This window comes from Euleptes europaea, chromosome 6 (assembly GCF_029931775.1).
Source record: "Euleptes europaea isolate rEulEur1 chromosome 6, rEulEur1.hap1, whole genome shotgun sequence".
In the NCBI taxonomy this organism is placed as follows: Eukaryota; Metazoa; Chordata; class Lepidosauria; order Squamata; family Sphaerodactylidae; genus Euleptes; species Euleptes europaea.
In genome coordinates, this window is record NC_079317.1 from 53,476,517 (window position 1) to 53,495,134 (window position 18,618).

The 18,618-nt window shown below is 41.8% G+C and overlaps 1 protein-coding gene across 1 annotated transcript in view; it reads right to left on the bottom strand.

Annotated features, from left to right (window-relative positions):
* CDAN1 (codanin 1) overlaps positions 1 to 18,618 on the bottom strand; it is a 46,413-nt gene that overhangs the window by 14,222 nt on the left and 13,573 nt on the right. Inside the window, exons 6-22 of the mRNA XM_056851700.1 lie at positions 18,025 to 18,103; positions 17,030 to 17,150; positions 16,432 to 16,541; positions 15,013 to 15,102; positions 13,863 to 13,938; positions 12,455 to 12,663; positions 11,498 to 11,609; positions 9,957 to 10,100; positions 9,072 to 9,238; positions 8,275 to 8,356; positions 6,309 to 6,398; positions 6,110 to 6,164; positions 5,621 to 5,754; positions 4,895 to 4,998; positions 3,899 to 4,048; positions 1,420 to 1,483; positions 816 to 894 (exon numbers count right to left, since the gene is read on the bottom strand). Of these exons, the coding sequence (XP_056707678.1) occupies positions 816 to 894; positions 1,420 to 1,483; positions 3,899 to 4,048; positions 4,895 to 4,998; positions 5,621 to 5,754; positions 6,110 to 6,164; positions 6,309 to 6,398; positions 8,275 to 8,356; positions 9,072 to 9,238; positions 9,957 to 10,100; positions 11,498 to 11,609; positions 12,455 to 12,663; positions 13,863 to 13,938; positions 15,013 to 15,102; positions 16,432 to 16,541; positions 17,030 to 17,150; positions 18,025 to 18,103 (1,866 nt within the window). The remainder of the gene's footprint in view (positions 1 to 815; positions 895 to 1,419; positions 1,484 to 3,898; positions 4,049 to 4,894; positions 4,999 to 5,620; positions 5,755 to 6,109; positions 6,165 to 6,308; positions 6,399 to 8,274; positions 8,357 to 9,071; positions 9,239 to 9,956; positions 10,101 to 11,497; positions 11,610 to 12,454; positions 12,664 to 13,862; positions 13,939 to 15,012; positions 15,103 to 16,431; positions 16,542 to 17,029; positions 17,151 to 18,024; positions 18,104 to 18,618) is intronic.

The window sequence follows — 18,618 nt, forward strand, 5'->3', positions numbered from 1 at the left end:
TCAATAGAATGGAAATCTTGAAGGTTGCTAGGTGCTTCAACCACAGGCTAGAGAGGCCAAGAAACCCAACACTGCTCAAACACAGGGTAACTGCACAGTGTTTTAGATGTGTGCAAACACTGAGTTTTGTGGAGAAGGTCTTCATATACCCAATTATGCAACTGTAATTTTTCTTTTCTATTCTTTTTAAAGAATGAATTATTTCCTGCACCTCAATGGACCTCTAATGCACTATTTTGCTTCTATTGGCAGTTTACTTACCTTTGTACCTTACAGATGTAAGCAGCTGTAGAACTCTTACCTCAGTAGGTTCCCATAATCATATCAGGCCAACACTATCAAGTTACTATAATCCAGACTAGTACAAAGTGCCACAAACACAAAACAAGAACTAGAAATGTGCACAGCCTATACTTCTGCAGTCTCTTTAATGATTTGTGTGTATCTTTAGATTAAAATAAAAAATTTAAAAAACTGAAATTTAATCGTCTAAATATTTATTATTTTTTTGTTAGCATAAAAGAAATAAAAAGTGAAACGAGGCCGCAAGATCACAACAACTTGGTAAACCTAGGCACACCCTTCAAAATAACTAGGTAGGCCAACCGCCCTGTATGTAAGTGCTGTTTGAAAAGTGCCATGTCTTAAGTGTACTGTGGCTCACCACTGCATTTCTTGGTAAAATCATCTCCATGCCCCTACTCCCAAAAATCCACACTAGTCCTTAATCATCTGGCGATTTAGACTAATTCTAAGCCCCAAAGATTCCCATTCAAGCCATGCACCACACACCTACAGGGAGTTGGCCAGCCTACCTGCGATGTTGGTGGAGAGCCAGGTGCAGGCCTTCTCCGTCGCTAACCCCACGGCAATATTTGCTGCACAACTCAAAACCTCGGGAGGAAGAACAAGAGAGACTTATGGCTATTTCCACTGGAGCAATCAACACTGTACAAAGCAATCTCAACAAATCAATACGGAACTGTAGCAAACGAGCAACTGCATCGAAAATTCTTCTTGACAGAAAATAAGGCAGCTATATTTGGCTGCTGCTTGATAAAGTCCATATGACAACCCAGCAATGGGTTTGGCTCTTCCATCGCTGTCAGCTTTTGATTTTATAGAAGTGCAAATAAGTACACTTCCTTGAATAGCCTGATACAGCAACTGAATCGTTTTATCTTCTAACGGCAAAAACTGCACGATTGGGGGGCGGGGGGATTTCTTGGTCCTAAAAGTTGGAAACTACCAGAATAATGGAAGCAAAATGTTGCTTAACATTTCAACCAAAATTTTTAGGTTAAGAAATAGATTCAAGCAGTTTTAAAGTCATAGTGTCATACAGAAACCAAACTTTCTATCATATAGAACTAATAAGGCAAACAAAAATAAAAGGTAAACAATCCAAAATGTACATACTGCTGCAGATATCTCTTCTGGCAGAAGGATTTTCATAGCCTCAGGGCCCTTCTTTCTGCAAAATCTATAAATGTATAAAGGAAACTGAGATTTTGTAAAAATTCCAGAACATTCATTCAATATCAGAACTTCAGGCCATCCCCCTCCCCGACACTGCACCACCACCTAAGACGTTATTAAGAGACAGAATCAAAAAAGCTGAATTACAGATAGAATCATAGAATTGGAAGGGGTCATATAAGCCAATTCCACTACTGAACTACTCTTATTGTAACATTTTTTCCTAATATCCAGCCAGTACCTTTCCGCCCATAATTTCAACCCATTATTGCAGGTCCTATCTGCTGCCAATACGAACAGCTCCCTGCTCTCCGCTAAGTGACAGCCCTTCAAATACTCAAGAGAGCAAATCATGTCCCCCTTCAACTTCCTCTTCTCCAGACTAAACATTCCCTCAGCCATTCCTCATAGGGCTTAGCCTCCAGGCCTCTGATCATCCTCGTCGCTCTCCTCTGCACCTACTCCATTCTGTCCACATCCTTTTTGAAGTGATGCCTCCAGAACTGCACACAATACTCCAGGTGCAGCCTGACCAATGCAGTGTACAGCAGGACTATGACATTTTGCAATTTGGATGTTATGCCTCTGTTGATACACCCCAAGATTGCATTAGCCTTTTTGTCACTGCATCACACTGGCTGCTCATATTTAACTTACGCTCCACTCGAACCCCAAGATGTTGTTCACACACACTGCTGCCCAGAAATGTATCCCTCATCCAGTATGCATGTTCCTCATTTTTGTTATCCAGATGTAGAACTCATGAAGTCCATTGCGTGCTAGTAGGTGAAGTCCATCGCGTGCTAGTAGATCATCTTCCAGAAAACCTAGCCCGCAGTCCCAGAATCCAAATCACTCCTTCCGCCACCACCAATGGAGTCAGTGGTTCACTTCCATGATCTTCTGTTCCCGTCACATTCCCCTTCCGCTCACAGGAAGGATTGAAGAAAACACCACCTGTGCCCCAATTCCCTTCAGCTTCCTCCCGAGAGCTTCATAATCAACCTTAATGCTTTTGATGGTGTTCACGGTCATGTTGTTGGTTCCCACGGGTACCATCACAAATGGGTAATGATCTGAAGGTTTGATCAATTTTAGGATTCGGTCGGCCTCATCTTTTTCACCCCTGGCAAGCAACACACCTCTCAGACCAGGGGGTCAGGCCTGGACACATGATGTTCCATACCTCTCAGCAGGGAGTCACCTATGACCAAAACTTTCCTTTTCCTTCCAGTGCCATTTCTTTGTATCCTCCTTTTCTCCTCCCTCTGTCTCCCTTGTGTTTGTGATTCTTCCGCTGGCAGTGTTTCCAACTCTGCCACCTCTGCAAGGGCTTGGAATCGATTCCTGAGTTCTAATGGTACTCAGTGCTGTCTCACTTGACACCTTTGGGGTTGAGCTGTAGCGCTCTGAGGAGTCTCATTATAACAGGCAACCAAGCTGTTGTCCCTTTGACCGGTCTCCCCTTCCCTATGCAGGGCATCAAGGCTTCTGTTAGTAAAATCCTCCCCTTCCTTGATCTCGTGGAGAGTAGCAATCTTTTCCTCCAGGCTCCAAACCTTTTCCTCTAAAAGCCCTATCAACTTACACTTCTGACAATTGAAGTCCATCTTGTCCTCAGGGAGGAAAACAAACATGGTGCACTCCCTGCAGGTGACTGGAAAAAGTTTCCTTTAGTTCTACGTGATTCAGCCCAAATGGGGAGGCCAAAATGGCTTATAGTGCTGGAAGCTCATATGGTTCCCTCTGCAACTAAAAGGGGCCATGGCTCAGTGGGAGAACATCTGCTTTACATGCAAAACGCCCACATTCAAGCCTTCCCATCCCAAGTTAAAAGGCTCAAGGAGTAGGAGTGATGAGAAAGACCTCAGCCTGAGAACCTGGAGAATCCCTGCCAATCTCAGCAGAGAGCACTGATCCTGATGGACCCATGCTCTGATTCAATATAAGGCAGCTCCATGTGTTCACAGGGGGATCATTAAATAGTTGGTATCAAGGTTAGAACTAAAGCAGCCTTGTAATGTATGCAGTCTCAGTGTTATATGCCTCCTTTCTCCCCAATGGGGACAAAGCGCCTCACACCATTCTCGTCTCCATTTTATCCTCACAACAACCCTGTGGGGTAGGTTAGGCTGAGACTGTGTGATTGGCCCAAGGTCACCGAGCAAGCTTCCACAGTAGAGTGGAAACCTAGGCTTCCCAGATCCTTGTCCAACACTTTAACCACTTTCATTGAGATTGTATTTATTTTTATTTATTGTATTTTTCATTGTTTTTATTCCATACTAATCGTTCTTGTTTGTTGTGGGAACCCTTGAGGATTAAAAAATTGGGGGTAAACAACAAATTCTACACAACATCACCAGCCAATCAACCAGAAAAGTGAAGAAGTTTGCATTAAATCAGCTTTCTTCCTTACTCTTTAGCTTGGGTAAGAGCCTGCGCTCCTTCTTCATACAGCTCAGAGCACACCCCATCAAGCAGCTTGTCATATTCAGCATCTTCTTCCTTCACTTTACCTTGCAGTATGACCCCAGCTTTTTTCACCAGCTCTGCTACCAGAGTTGCCCTGCAAAAGCCAATGATCGAGGAGAAAGAAACAGTGAAAATCAAAACACACCACATCATAGTTTACTTCTCAGGATATCTATTTCACCTTGGCCAAGAAGGGGGGGGGGAATCAAACAGAAATGCCTGGCTAGGAACCAGAAGGGTATATTGCAGAGTGAAATGCTGGTTGGATCCCACTTAGCATTTCCACAGGTCAAATTCAGTGTAAGGCAGCTTCATGTGTGTGGATATTATAATACTGGCCATTTTATTTTCATTCCCTTTCCTAATAATACCCAGAATAAACTTTGCCTTCTTCACCACTGTGGCACACTAGGTTGACATTTTCATTGAGGTCTATTTCCCTCTCAGTCTCAGCAAGTTCAGACCCCATTAGTATAGAAGTTAGGATTTTTTTGTTCCAATGTGCCTCACCTTACACTTACCTACACTGAACTTCATTTGCCACAGTGTGTTCCCACTTATCTAACTTGTGGAGATCCTCCTGGAGCTCTTCACAGGCAGCCTTGGGTTTTCACCATCCTGAATAATTTTTGCCTCCCTATCAGGCAATTCAGGAGGGAAGGCAGCATGGTATAGCCTGATCTCATCAGATCTTGGAAGCTAAGCAGAGTCAGCCCTGGTTAGTATTTGGATGGGAGACCACCAAGAAATACCAGGGTTGCTATGCAGAGGAAGGCACTGGCAAACCACCTCTGTTAATCTCATGCCTTGAAAACCCCATAAGGGGTTGCCAAAAGTCGGCTGCAACTTGTCGGCACTTTACACACACACACACTCACACACACATCAGGCAATTCAAAAAACGCTACAGAAATTTAGATGTAGACTTCCCAGCCCTTACTTGATGTGCTTGACACAGTTCGATCCAATCCTTTCTGCCACGAATTCTACTGTTCTCCGCAGTGATGGGGGATGATTGTGGAAGAAGGCTTGCTCCAGCTCTGCCTATTAAAAAAGAACAAACAAAAACCCTAGAGGCCAGAATATTCCATATGACCCACAGTCCGTAGACACTAATCATTTACAGAATATTACATATGTAACAAGATTGTGGTACCTGTTTTTCATATTGCACACTTTTAATTTTAAATATATATTTTAGTAAAGCATTAACATTTTGAAAGACTATGTAAAATTATTCTATTCACAAGTCTCCCCTTTCCCTAGCCTCTAAAAAAAAGAGAGGGGGAGGGAGAAAGAAATACTATTGAATTCATTCAACACAGCCTAGCCTAACATAGCAGGCAGGCCAGTTTCTGTCAAAGGTCCTACACTTGGAACCAATTTCATGTCTTTCCCTATTTAAAAAGAGCCCCAGGGTACCCAATGATGTCTACATCTACCTGTACATATGGTAAGGGTAGGTAGGGTAGTTTGTTTACAAAAAAGCAGCTGCCAGGGAGCTCCTTCCCATCCGCTCGCTCTCCCAGCCCCTTGGCTGCAGAAGCGGTCCAGTATCGGTCCAGGAGCTGCCGTTTCTGTGAACAGTTGTATGATCTTGCCACCTAACCTTGCTGTTGCCTATCCTTGCTGTAAATGTTTGTTCCCATTCAGGGAAGCCTTTTACCTGAAGTTTCTGCTGAGTGATGGAAGGCTTTGGGGCCAGAGACTCAGCAGCAGTTGGGGTTATTTTTCTTATGTAGCCACCGTTCTTTCCTCCACTACCAGACACAAAAGATGACAGCAGCTTCTTCAACTCACCTGGAAGAATTGAATATGTAAGGATGAAAAGCTGGCCAAACACATACAGGTAGGAGACAAAAAAGTATACCAAACATGTAATCACTGGATTTCCACAGAGGCCAAGAGAGAAGGTAAAACAATCCCACCTTTTCTCTTAATTGAGGATGTCATGAAGAAGATGAGAAATGTCCTCTAGCCTCGTGAAGAGTAGTATAACCCCTTTCAGGACAAGAAAGACAGCAAAACTCATAGCTGGTGGGGGGGGGGGGGGTCAAAAACGGCCAAAAATGACCAAAGGATAAAGATCTAAAGGTCCCTCATGCAGGAGGAAGATATATTTTTTTCATTTAGAACAGACTGATAAATGACTCACCAAGATATGGACAACAAGAATAAATCAACTGCTGATCCACCAAAGGCACAGAATCCTAAGAAAGGGGGAGGGGAAAGGGTCAGATACTGCATGAATACACTTTTAATCTCCCAGTTACTCTTAAACTAAATCCATCTCAGCAACAAACAAGAACCCTGCTCAAATGCACACCATCATGTGCTCAAATATTCAAGCTTACCAGAGCTTGAACTGTTATTTCTAAGTCTGTTGACAATCCTTCCAGTCTCGCTTCACCAGCAAAGAAAAGGTTCTCTGGGACAGTGGGGACCTGGAATACACACCCTGAACAGTTAAACCCACCAGCAGTGCAGAGCAAACCAAAACACAGTCTTAGCTTCAGTTAGAGAAAAAGGTTTCCTAGGGGAAAAAATAAAGCAGTTCACTCAAGGACACCACCAGAAAGGATTATTCCTGACCCCAGTATCTGCAGCGAAGGTCAGGTCTTGTCCCCCACCTCAACTATCACCCAGACTGAAGCCCGTTTCCTTACTCCAACAGAACTAAGCATGGAGCTTTAATGAATACAAGTACTCTCTTTGCCTAAGAGCTGGCCTACCACATGGGAAAACGCTGAGAACAAGGATGCAAGAAACAAGCCACTCAGATAAGTACTGACACACAGCACTCCCACAGAAATGTTGGGGAGAATGATTTGTGGCACAGTAAGTTGCTTGATGAGCTTAAAAGCCTGTATTACCATTTCTCTTACCTAATACCTAAACCCATTGGATTTAAATTATGTTCTTAAATACGCTCATAAACCACAGCTGTCAAAACTGGAGCCAAATTAGATATTTTGGTGTACCCAGCGGGATCCAGTACTCACACTCATTAAGCTTTCTTAGACTGAGACAAACCACTGGTCCATAAAGGTCAGCATTGTCTACTCTGATGGCAGCAGCTCTCCAGGGTCTCAGGTAGAGGTTTTTCACATCACCTACTACCTCATGTTTTTAACTGGAGACACCAGGGATTGAACCTGGGACCTTCTGTGTACAAAAGTTATCAAGTAATTTACAGTTTGTCAGGGTTTGTTGTCATGTAGAATGGGCGATGTTCTCTAATTAAGTGAGAAAGAAGACTCGGTCAAACCCTACTAGATGATGGGAACATATGTGGCAAATGCAATATTTGTAACTGTTAAAGAGCAGCCAGAAAGGGCCCAGATTAAGATCAGAGCTGCAGCACAGGAGAGGGTGTTTAGCTCTTCCCCTCATGATGTTCTGCATACTTCAACAGCCCTTCAGAGTTAACTGCTACACTACAGGGAAACAGACAGGCAATCTGTATGTTTCCCTCACTGAGGCAATGACAATAGGTGAAGGGGTTTTGGCAGATAAGGTGTGAAACAGAGGCATATTGGGTTTGACTGGCAAAGGATATTTTAAGAAGCTAGCCACTCATCCTATGACTGGCACCCTCACTCATCAAAACAGTTCTTTTTAATAAGACAGGCAAGGCCTCTAAGCACCTCTAGCCCATTTGAGTTTGATGATCATGCCTTAAATATGGCAAACCAACCCCACTGTTGATACACTACTGGCATATATACACATACTGGAAATTTGTACATTGTACATATAAATACATAGTATATAGCATCATGCACTATAAACTAGCTGCTGATTAATGACAGGCACTGTAATCTGTCCGGTATATTTGGTGCACACAGTCACTACAGCTCAAGCCTTTTGCAACCTGAGTAGGAATTCACATACACATGCATTTCCCAGGCACAAACCTGTTTGTCATCCCATTATTGAACTGTGAAGTTAAAAAACTAGCATAGCTCTAAGATAGCAGAGAATTTTATTAAAAGTTTCTTTGAAGATCCATAATAATCCGTAACTTTCATCTGAGCCAATGTAGTGACTAAAAAAGCCTGAACTGGAACTTCCTCTTTCAGACCTCATCTCAACCTGGAACATGAGCTAGCCTTAGGCAAGGCACACCCACATTCAGCGTAGGAACGGCAATACCAGCTTACCTTAGAGAATTGCTTAAAAAGCTGTATTCATGTAAAATGCTGGAAACATTTGGGGAAAGTGCTATACCAGGACTTAAGTTGTACATGACTCTTGTGATTTTTCAAAGGACTGTAACAGGAATTGTTATTTCCTAAAGGAAACAATCACTCTCCTTACTTGAAAAAGCCATCCCAAAACAGCAAGAATCAGTAGCTTGTTCAGGAAACACATCTTTTTATCTTCAGAAAGCAGTAGGCATCTGTAAGAGAAGGGTAAAAGAGGGAGAACATTAAACACCATGATTCTCTTTGATTCTTCTCCATTTCAAAGCTTTGGGAGGAGGAGCGAGGTAACTAGCTTAAGCATATTCAGGTAACTTCCAGATTGGATTAGTATAATACACTCTTTACCCCTGAAAAGTGTGTCAAAGTATTCAGTTAATCCAAGATGCATACAATCGAGCTGTTATCTGGGGCAAGAAACTAGGATTATACAAACCTAGCTTCACAGGCTTCCAAATTCAAAGTGCTGGGCCAAATTCAAAGAGAATCATGGGCCAAATTCAAAGTGCTGGTTTTGACCTTTATAGCCCTAAATAACAGCTGACAGATCAATCTTCTCTGAGGCCCTGCTAGCAAGGCCTTTTTGGGGGCATCGTCAAGATTATTATATTTAACATGAGGCAAATCATACTCAACTTTTAAAAGGACAGAAACTACTGAGCAGGCTTTTGTTTTACTTAACTCTGTGTCTGGATAGTTTTACTTGTTCTGGATTGCTGTAGCTCGTTTTGGTTCCTGCTGGCTGTTCATCTTAAGATACACTGCTTTAACTGCTCATTTGTTGTTTTGATACATTTGTCAGGGTCGTAGCAAAGTGGGTTCCTGTATGATTTTGTTATGTAAGCTGCTTTGAGGGGATTCTGTACTAAAAAGCTAGGTATGAATATTTCAAAGATATTCCACCTCACTTACCTGTACAGCTGTAGGAGGAGAGTAAATATCTTCCCATAGTAGTCAAGAAACGGAGCAATATGATCCATTAGGGAAAGGAACTCTACAACCCAAGGTACGGTGAGGACTGTGCGCTGTTTCTGAATTGATTGCCTTAGCAGTTTCAATATATCCAACACAGGAAGGGTCTTGACAGAAAACAAACATAGGAACAATATATATATATATATATATTTGGATATTGGCTACCCCACTGTTCTCCCAATTGAGAACCCAAAGTGGATAACAACAACGTTTTTCTCTCCTCCACTTTATCCTCACAACAATCCTATACGGTACTTTAGGCTGAGAATGGTTGACTGGCTCAAGGCCACCCAGTACGCTTACATGGTTTGCGTATGCGGGTGGGAACCCGCATCACCCAAATCCTAGTCTGACACTCTAAGCATTATATCACACTGGAAATATACATAGGAAACTAACCTCTGTCTTTATTTCAAAAATACACACATAAAACACTACAAGTTCATTTTTATCCTGCCCTTCCTTCTAAGGAGCTCAGTGAGGCATACATGTTTTTCCATTCTACCATTCTATCCTCACAACATCACAAGAGAGAATAGGCAGAGGGAAAGAGTGTAGATGAAGGTCATTCGGTGACCTCCATAACCAAAACAGGATTAGAACCTCGGTCACTCCAGTCCTAGCGTGACTATTTTCTAGATCTTTCATTCCACAGTTAATATCTCATTGAATACTACCAATGACTTTGTTTCCAAATACAAACACAAGATATCTTGGATCAATTTGGATCCGTTGTGGAAACATTACATGTAATTCCTTTTTTATTAATTAAAAAGAGATATAAAATAGAAAATAAAGAGGTTAATCTGTAAGGTCACATACGTGGTTCCTTAAGGTCACTGCAGACTGTTGCAGGTCTCCTATTGGGGGCTCTACTGTGCGATAAGGCAGGAAGACAAGGAACCCAAAGAACTTTGCCAGGAGTCGAAGGTTCATAAGGACTGCAGCAAAATGCTTCTTTTCATCCTGAAACAGGGGGAGAAAACCCAAAAGTCATACATGTTACAGACAAGGAGCAGGTTCAGGATAACAATCTAATATTCTGTCCTCTTCTAAAACCTCCAGAGCCCCTATGATAGCAAACAGTAGGTAAGACTGTAAGCCAAATAAGACAAGACACTGTAGCGGTTTTGGTCTGTTTTCAATAGCTGGTATGACAGATGCCGATTCAGATAGGGGCCTAAGGTAGGGTGAGTTAAGCCTTTCCCATGTTGCCAATTTCCTGATCGAAAACAGCCCCACAAAACTGCCATTTGGTCTTCTGGGTCAACCATACAGGTTGGGGAAACCGCATAGAAAGTGGCTTCCCCCCTTCACACCTGATTCAGACTGGGGCTTCATACACCAGCTATTTAAGAGTTGAGTTGGCTATATGGAGAGGTGAGCTATTTACAAATGTTCTTCCCCACTGCATAAAAGCAACCAATTCATCAATTATTTCATCAGGGATTGAAAAAGCAGCCTCGGGGCCACTTCTAATGAGACTGGAAAATGTATTAATTTAGTACATAAACTTACTCCAAGGTGATAAGGGTGGTGCATGTATTTCTCCCGTCATCCATTTAATCATTTGAGCCAAGAGTGTTCACAGCACTCACTGTATTCCCTAGTACCATTTGGGCAATGGTGGCTCTGCTCCCCTCTACTCTCCTCAGGTGACAGTGATAACATTACAAAATGGAGCCTGTTGGCAACTCCAATCCCCTGCTGCTTCAGTACTGTTTTCTTTCCCAAATCAATCCTCCTAGGAATATTTATGTTCTCACTAAACTTGATTTGTTTATATGACAACATCACTGATCTCAGAAGAAGGAAGACTGATTTGTTGTTGTTGTTTTTCTGCGGGGGGGGGGGGCAAACCAGCAGCCCACTAGAACTGTAAGCACCAACACAAGTGCAAAAACAGTCAGTGGGATCCATTCTGGTGACTCGTTTGCAATGAAATGTTCACTAGACAGCATTGCACTTTGTGCTCTGAGAAGCAGCCTAGCCCGTTCGTGTCTAGCTTTTTATCTAGCAGGAGGACATTAAGGGTTTACATGCGCCAGGGCTGTTCAGGATAGATCATACCCATCTTGATAGTTCAATGACCTGATTCAGCATAAAGTAGCTTCATATATGGACATAATTCTGGAAAACAGTATGCATCCTCTGGCAGAAGAGGATAGGACACGCAATAATGGGTATAAATTATAGGTGGAAAGGTACTGGCTGGATATTAGGGGGCCAGATACAAGAGTTACTAAAAGTCTGTTCAGTCTACTTATGCAATATTATAAAGGAAAAGATAATAAAGATTCAGCGTTAGGACTGGGTCAATGAGTGAGATTTCTGAATTGCTGTCCCCAGGCAATGTAGCTTACCTGTTCATCCATTGTTTCCCCATCACTGCGCTCATTCTCCACCAAGGCCAGAGAATCCAGTTCCACTATTTGCAGGCAGAGACTGTCCATCAGGTGCTGATTAAATTGATAGCTTTAGCAAAGAAATAAAAAGAATTTAAGATGAATAGTGCAAATCTAAAAAGCAGTTTAAATTCAGCTAGCTCATTGTTGTGTTAACTATCCCCTGGTTTATTATTATACAGTGATTAATAACTATACCTGAGAATGGTTGCTACAATGGAAGAGGGTATTTAAAACACTCATAATGGAATCAATGTGTCTGCCAACTGAGGACTCACCTCATTCATCTAACAAAGTAGGCTCTAGTCCAAAACGTTTTGTTAGAATAAGAAATTGTTGGTCTTTATGCCATAGGACTCCTCTTTGTCCTATATGTGTTAGGGTACTGGTCATACGATTAAAAATAAAAAATTGATAAAGTAACTCTTAAGCCATGAATGGTGTTTTATAGAGACAATCTGGACATGCATTTGTAACACACACATTTTAGGGTACATACACAAATATTTCAACTGCATTTTGTGCAATTTTAAAATACAACTTAAATTATAAAGCTTTCTCATAGTATCACTTTCTTTAGCTTTTCACAGTGCAATGTCATATTGCCTCACGGAATATGGAAAGAAAACAAATCTGTGGCCCTTGGAAATGCATTTTGTTAACTGAGGCAATAAGCAAATAAAGACCCAGCTACCCAAAGAAAGCAAGATTTGTGGGAATGCAGGCAAAAACCTAGTTAACCTGCCATCTGGGAACAATGGAAGAGACTGAGCACAAGCGCTTTTCAGTACTTTATCTTCCACCACATATTTGGGCGCTTGTCAGAACCAAACCTAATGTACAGCAAATGGGTCTTAGAGAAGCCACCGCCCTGCCAGAAAATGGCCTGGACAGAACCAGCCATAAGTAGCTAACCTTCCAGCACTCAGGATGAAGTCCCTGAAGAACTCCTGGCATCCAGGGAAAGAAGGCGGTGGGCACGGTCCTCTGATGCTCTGAGGGACGATAAATCTCTCTTGCAGTCTCTTCAACCGACTCAGATTGTCTGACCCCAGCATGTTAAGTACATCCTGGTCTGGGGAGTCTCCCCAGCTTGTGCCACCTCCAATGGGAACTTGACACATCTTTGGAAGAGAGAGGGAGAAAGGGGGAGGTGCAAAATGTTTAAGGTGCTTCTCCTTTTAGCACCCAACAGTCCACCACCATAGTCCCATAACATTCATTATTGTCCCAAATGACTTCCTAGCTTAAGCTGATTGAAATGCTCCTACATCACTCAGTAAGTGCCACTGAGAGCGAGTTCAAACACGAATATTCATCATTTTGATGAGTGCAACATGAAGCGAATTGCATGTATGAACCCACCACTGAGAAAACAGCACAGGTATTTCATGGCTCCAGATGTCGTTCCAAAACACAGTATGTTTTCAGTTAAACAAACTCAAATTTTGTGGCGCTATTTCTACTGATTCTGTTATCAGTATAGAACTACAAAATGAGATCACATATATTTGTCAAAACCCAAAGGCAACATGCTGATTTGAATTCAAGAATGTGAATCGACACAGGTTGAGATCCAGAACTTCCTAATTAACCCCGGTCACTCCTGTTGATTTCAGAAAGTTATCACACACATTCTTTTGGCAGATGAGATATAGTAGAGCTCTATAAACACCACAACATTTCTGTCTATACAAAAGACATTTAAGATGGCCACAAATTAATTACTGGACGCAATACTGAAGGAGTGTTTTCTTTCCATTTCCCACACATGATTTTTCAGAGCTTGCTTAGCAATTCATCCCACAGTTCCAGACAGATCACTGCTAGTCCTTTTATTCAAGTATTATTGTGCAGAATAGGCAGAGGCAGGTCCTATAAGAATCAGGACAAAAGTAAGACTGCACAACAACAAGATTTGACTTTTTTCAAAGGCAGAAAGAGTTATGCAAAACATTAATTTATGCTAACTCAGAAGGCCTCAGACCTATAAGGCTGAGATTACACGGCTCTCATCTGTTCCTTCTAAACATCCACAGAACCACAGAAACTAAAAATAAAATCCAGCAGCAAAACAGCCTCCACAAAAAGCAAAGTTGTTGCATAAAGTTATGGCAACACAGAAAAACAAAGAAATGCAAAAAGTAGTAAATTCCTACCACCAACTAGAAACATGGCAGCCTAACTTTACAGGGAAACTTTTCTCCCCAATATTGTAGATGCAAATTAAGGGAAAGTTTTACTACCATGGAAGTCTTGCCACCAGTCAGCAAAACCTACCATTTTACAAGTGGGAAACACGAGCAATTCTGTCATTCCTTACCTGAAGAAGCTGCTTCTGAAAGAGCCTGGCAAAGTGGCTATAGTTACAGACACCTGAAAGGTGGGCCATCATAACTCTGTAAAATAAGAAACAAATTACTAATTCAGCCTTCCTGAATAGTTGTTTTGCATACTTTGAGGAACACCAGGAGAGTGGGAGCTTTCCTGACCTCCTCAGGCAGGCCATTTCATAAGGCCACAACAGAGAAAGCACGTGTATGGGCAGTTGTTGATTTTGCCCATTTGCAGGTTGGCACCTGCAGAAGCCCCTGATGACATAAGCAAAGTTGTTGTAGCAGAGAATAGCGATAGAGGCAATCCCGCAAATAAGTGGGGCCAAGGCCATGAAGGGGTTTGTATGAGATAGCCAGTACCTTAAACTGAGCTCAGTAACAAATAGGCATCCAATGGAGAGTCCGTAGAATGGGAGTAATATGAATGTTCTGTCCAGTTCCCACTAATAGTGGAGCTGAAGCATTCTGGACCAGTTGGGAGTTTCTGAGTTGATTTTGAGGGGAGACCAATGTAAAGTGCACTCCAGTAGTCTCGTCTCGATGTTATTGTGGTGCGGATTCAGGTGGCCAGGACTGGCATATCGAGGAACGGGGCCATCTTACAGGCTAGGCTGAGCTGGTAGAAAGCCTTTTTTGCAGCTGTATTAACTTGCTTCTCCAGTAATAAAGCTGGATCCAGTATGACCCCAAGGGGTTTAACTGAGTCAGCAAAGGTCAGATGAACCTCATCAAAAGTAGAAAGAACTATGTCCTTCAAGGCCTCTGCCTTCCCAACCAGCACTACCTCTGTCTTTTCAGGGTTTAGTTTCAATTTGTTCACTTTTAGCCAGTTAACCACAATGGGCAGGCAGCAATTCTACTGCATCACCAGGATATTTGGATAAAGATATATAAAGCAGAGTATCGTCAGCACATTAATGACAACTAACCCCCAAGACAACGAATGATTTGTCTTAAGGGCTTTACATAGTGATTAAAAAGCATGGGGGTTAGAACTCAGCCCTGTGGAACTCGAGAAGATAGGTCCCACACCGATTACAAACTGGTTTCCAACAGATGAGGCAGTACTTCAACTTGTGTGAGCACTTAAGGAGTGTAACTTGCATACAGCAAAACTGCTGCACCAAAGGTTATTACCTGATCCTGTTGCCCAGGCACCTCTCAAAATCCCAACCTGATTTTTCACTATTATCCTCCCATTCACGCAGCAACTCATAGAAAATATCCCTATTGAAGGAGACAGACATGTCAACGGTTAGTCTTTCAACATCCAAAATCACAATCAGATGTACCACTAACCCACATTATTGGTTCCAGAGTACTCTACTTTCATTCTATACCCTGTAACTGGAAGATATTCTACTAGTGACTGTTCAAAAACAAAAGCCAAAGAACCCATTACACCATCACACACACTTAAAACTATTATCCTAACCACACATACTGCAAGAAAATTCCACTGAAATCAACTGGAATTACTGCCAAGCAAGTCAATGCTTTATGTGGAAAACGGGATGACCTTGCTTGATGAAGGAGGCGTGTACACAGAAAGGCATTTCCCCTCCACCAAGTGAAGCCAATAAGGGAAAGGGCTGCTGTTTCTACAGCATACGGCTTGACCACTGGCTGTGTTCACTTCAACTCCAAGGGTATTCCCAGCTTGCAAACCTCTTAATTTGTGTATTGTGTTAATACTGCTGAGTAGATCTATTATTGTTACAACACTATCATTCTTTTCCCAGAGCCAGCCCTTTAAAAGTTTGCCGCAAACAAAAGCTGTGTGCTACTCCGGTGCAGTCTAGCAGGATAGAGACTTAAGAATTTTTTTTATCATACTTGCCAACATGAAAACTTGCCTTGCTTTTTCATTAAAACCTTGTAAAAACTTACACAAACTGCATTTAAGGCATATCTCTACCCCAAGCCTGATGTGAGGTAGGAAATTTCCCACAAAAAAACAAAGATCACAGAAAAGTAACAAAAAGAAATGCAAACAAGTAGTTATGGATGAGAATGTGAAGAAGCAAGGGCTGGCCATTACTGCTACTAGCTATAAAGAGATGTTAGATAACACAGCCTGGACAATCTGATTTCGCAGTGAGTAACCAAGGTAAACAATTGCTCTCTTGTAGAAAGACTGAGCCTCAAAACTGGTTCAGATTAATGTCTGCATGGATTATTTCTTAAGATGCCTATTTTTAAAAATTAATACAATTCTGGGGGAAATCAGATAATTGATTCTGCCCAATTAATTTCAGATCTTTCTCATGAGACAAATCTGTAAGAGGAGGAAGTAGGGTGCACAATTTCAGTCTTACAACAAAAATTAATTGGACTCCCTTTCAATATTATTTTCCACTAGGAATCAAGCTATTTATGATAGGCTACTTCCTCGGCACAGACAATGTAGCCCTCATGGTTAGCTCAGTGCAACAAAGAAGTATCCTCTACACCACTGAATGTTTTGAGAACTACTCTTCAAAAACCAGCATAACGTTTTGCAAACTAATGAATCATAAAACATGACCACACCCCCTGATGGAAAATTGAATTTACCGCTGCTTCTTAAATACATGAAATGCCTTATCACTGGAAAAGTTAGACCGATCATCAGTTTCTGGCTGGAAAGAAACAGACTGCACAGATGAGGGCAGCAAGAGGGACACCTGAACAAAATATATAAACAAGTAATCATAACATATTCATCCTAATGTAACATGAAGTGCAAATATAAATAGGGAAAAATTAAACCACAAGGGCCTGGAATTACAATCTTCTCTTTCTTATAAATTCCTATGCCAATTGTTAGAACTCTACATTTGGTCAGCTTCAGAGACAGGACATGCGCACAATGGCCTATGTTCAGGAAGTCAACTTATTACAACTGAGAAAATGTTAACTGTTGTTTTTTGCCATTTTTTAAAGCTTTTGAGGCAGAGACAGTGCTTTTATTATTCTCGCAATTAACTGCAATTGTAATTCTGGCTCTATTAGAATGTTTCTGTACAGAGACCAATTTCTAATGGTAAGAAGACAGAAATACTGGAGACTCATAAAGGTTAAGAATGGTAAAAAAAATTTAGCCCTCAAGGAAAATTAAGGAGACCACAATTTCACATAATTCTTCTGATATCAAAATCAACTTAGCATTTACCTTTGCCGTACTGTTTTCATAGGCTGCCATAAGCCTTTTATGCAAGTCAGGGGAAAAGGATGCAATCCTTTCATTCTCCGCCAAGAGCTTCAATGTCCCCTTTTCTAAATGAGATACAACTCTACCAACAGATACAACAGCAACAAGGAAGAAAGCATCAAGTGAAAGATAAAATCCAAACAGATCATGAATTGCACCCCTAACTTACACATAGCACTGACAGAAATTAGCCAATACGGATGGACAAGCGAAGAAGTTCTCAGAGTGCTTTCACACACCCTGAATAATGCAGTTTCAATCCACTTTCAACGCACTTTAATGACCGTTTGTGAGTGGATTTTTCCATTTCACACAGAAAAAAATCAGCTGCAAAGTGCATTGAAAGTCGATTGAAAATGCATTATTTGGAATGTGTGAAAGTGCACTCAGACTTCTCTAGTTCTGGTGGCACTGGAAGCAAAATCAAATCCAAACACAACTGAAGACACCTTTCCACAGGAAAGCCCCCGTTTCAGATGAGGCTGTCTAGTGATCATTGGACCCTAGTTTTCTTACAGATGAGTTAATACTGTGCAGTGCTAAGTACGTTATTCAGCCCTACATTGACTCAGCAATAAAGCAAGCACCAAAAAGTAAAAGTAAATGTACACAGAATGAACTATGTCCAAATAGGCTTGCCAGATTGCCTACTGGGGAGAGAGATGTGTGTGTGTGGGGGGGGGGGGTTTGAGGTTGCAGACACAGAGACGTCACTTCCGATTGCTGCATCTATGATGCTATAGAAATTTCCCTAATCTGTATGGTTTTGACTCCTCCAGTTCATTGCAATTGTCCTTCTGGTCACATGTGGGAAGATTTAGAGTGTTGTATGACATCAACAGAAATGATATCACCACATCGCACAATGGTGCCCCTTCCCATGCCCCAACCCCATATGCTCTCAGGATTGCCAGTGACAGGCTCAACAACCCTAATTCCAAAACCTTTTAACTTACTCAAATTGATAATCAAGGACCTGCACAGCAAAATAGACACAGTTGTGCACACTGCGAAAGTGTTGCCTCTCTACTGCATCTGTAAATAAAATGTAATAACATCCTTAATTATGTTAAATAGAGTTAAAGAAATGAGAAACTAGGTAGAGAGCTAGGTAATCTCCACAGAGCAAGAACTGCTTAGGAGCTACATCTCATGAAAAACTGGTAGATCAGCCACTAATTACCAACAAATCCCACAATCCTACTTCCAACACTGTCTCTTACCACCAGGAATTTGAGAAAGCCAACCACTGAAAAGCGATATTTCCACACGGGGATTTTTCCCCAGGTGGCACCCAGCATGCCCTCACTTTATTCAGGAGCTTCCACACAATGCTGTGCTGTTTCTGAGCATGGCTCATGGGGTTCCTGGGCAAAGAAAAGTTTTCTTTGCTCTGACTTAAAGGCGAAACAGTGCTCTGACTGCAGGCACTGATGTGAAAGCTCTTACTTCAGCCAACCTAGGAAGAGGAGGGAGGTTTGTGTTGCCTCCAAAATGACAGCGCCCATCTCTAGCATTGCACTTCCTTTTCAGCACTTTAAAAGGGTTTT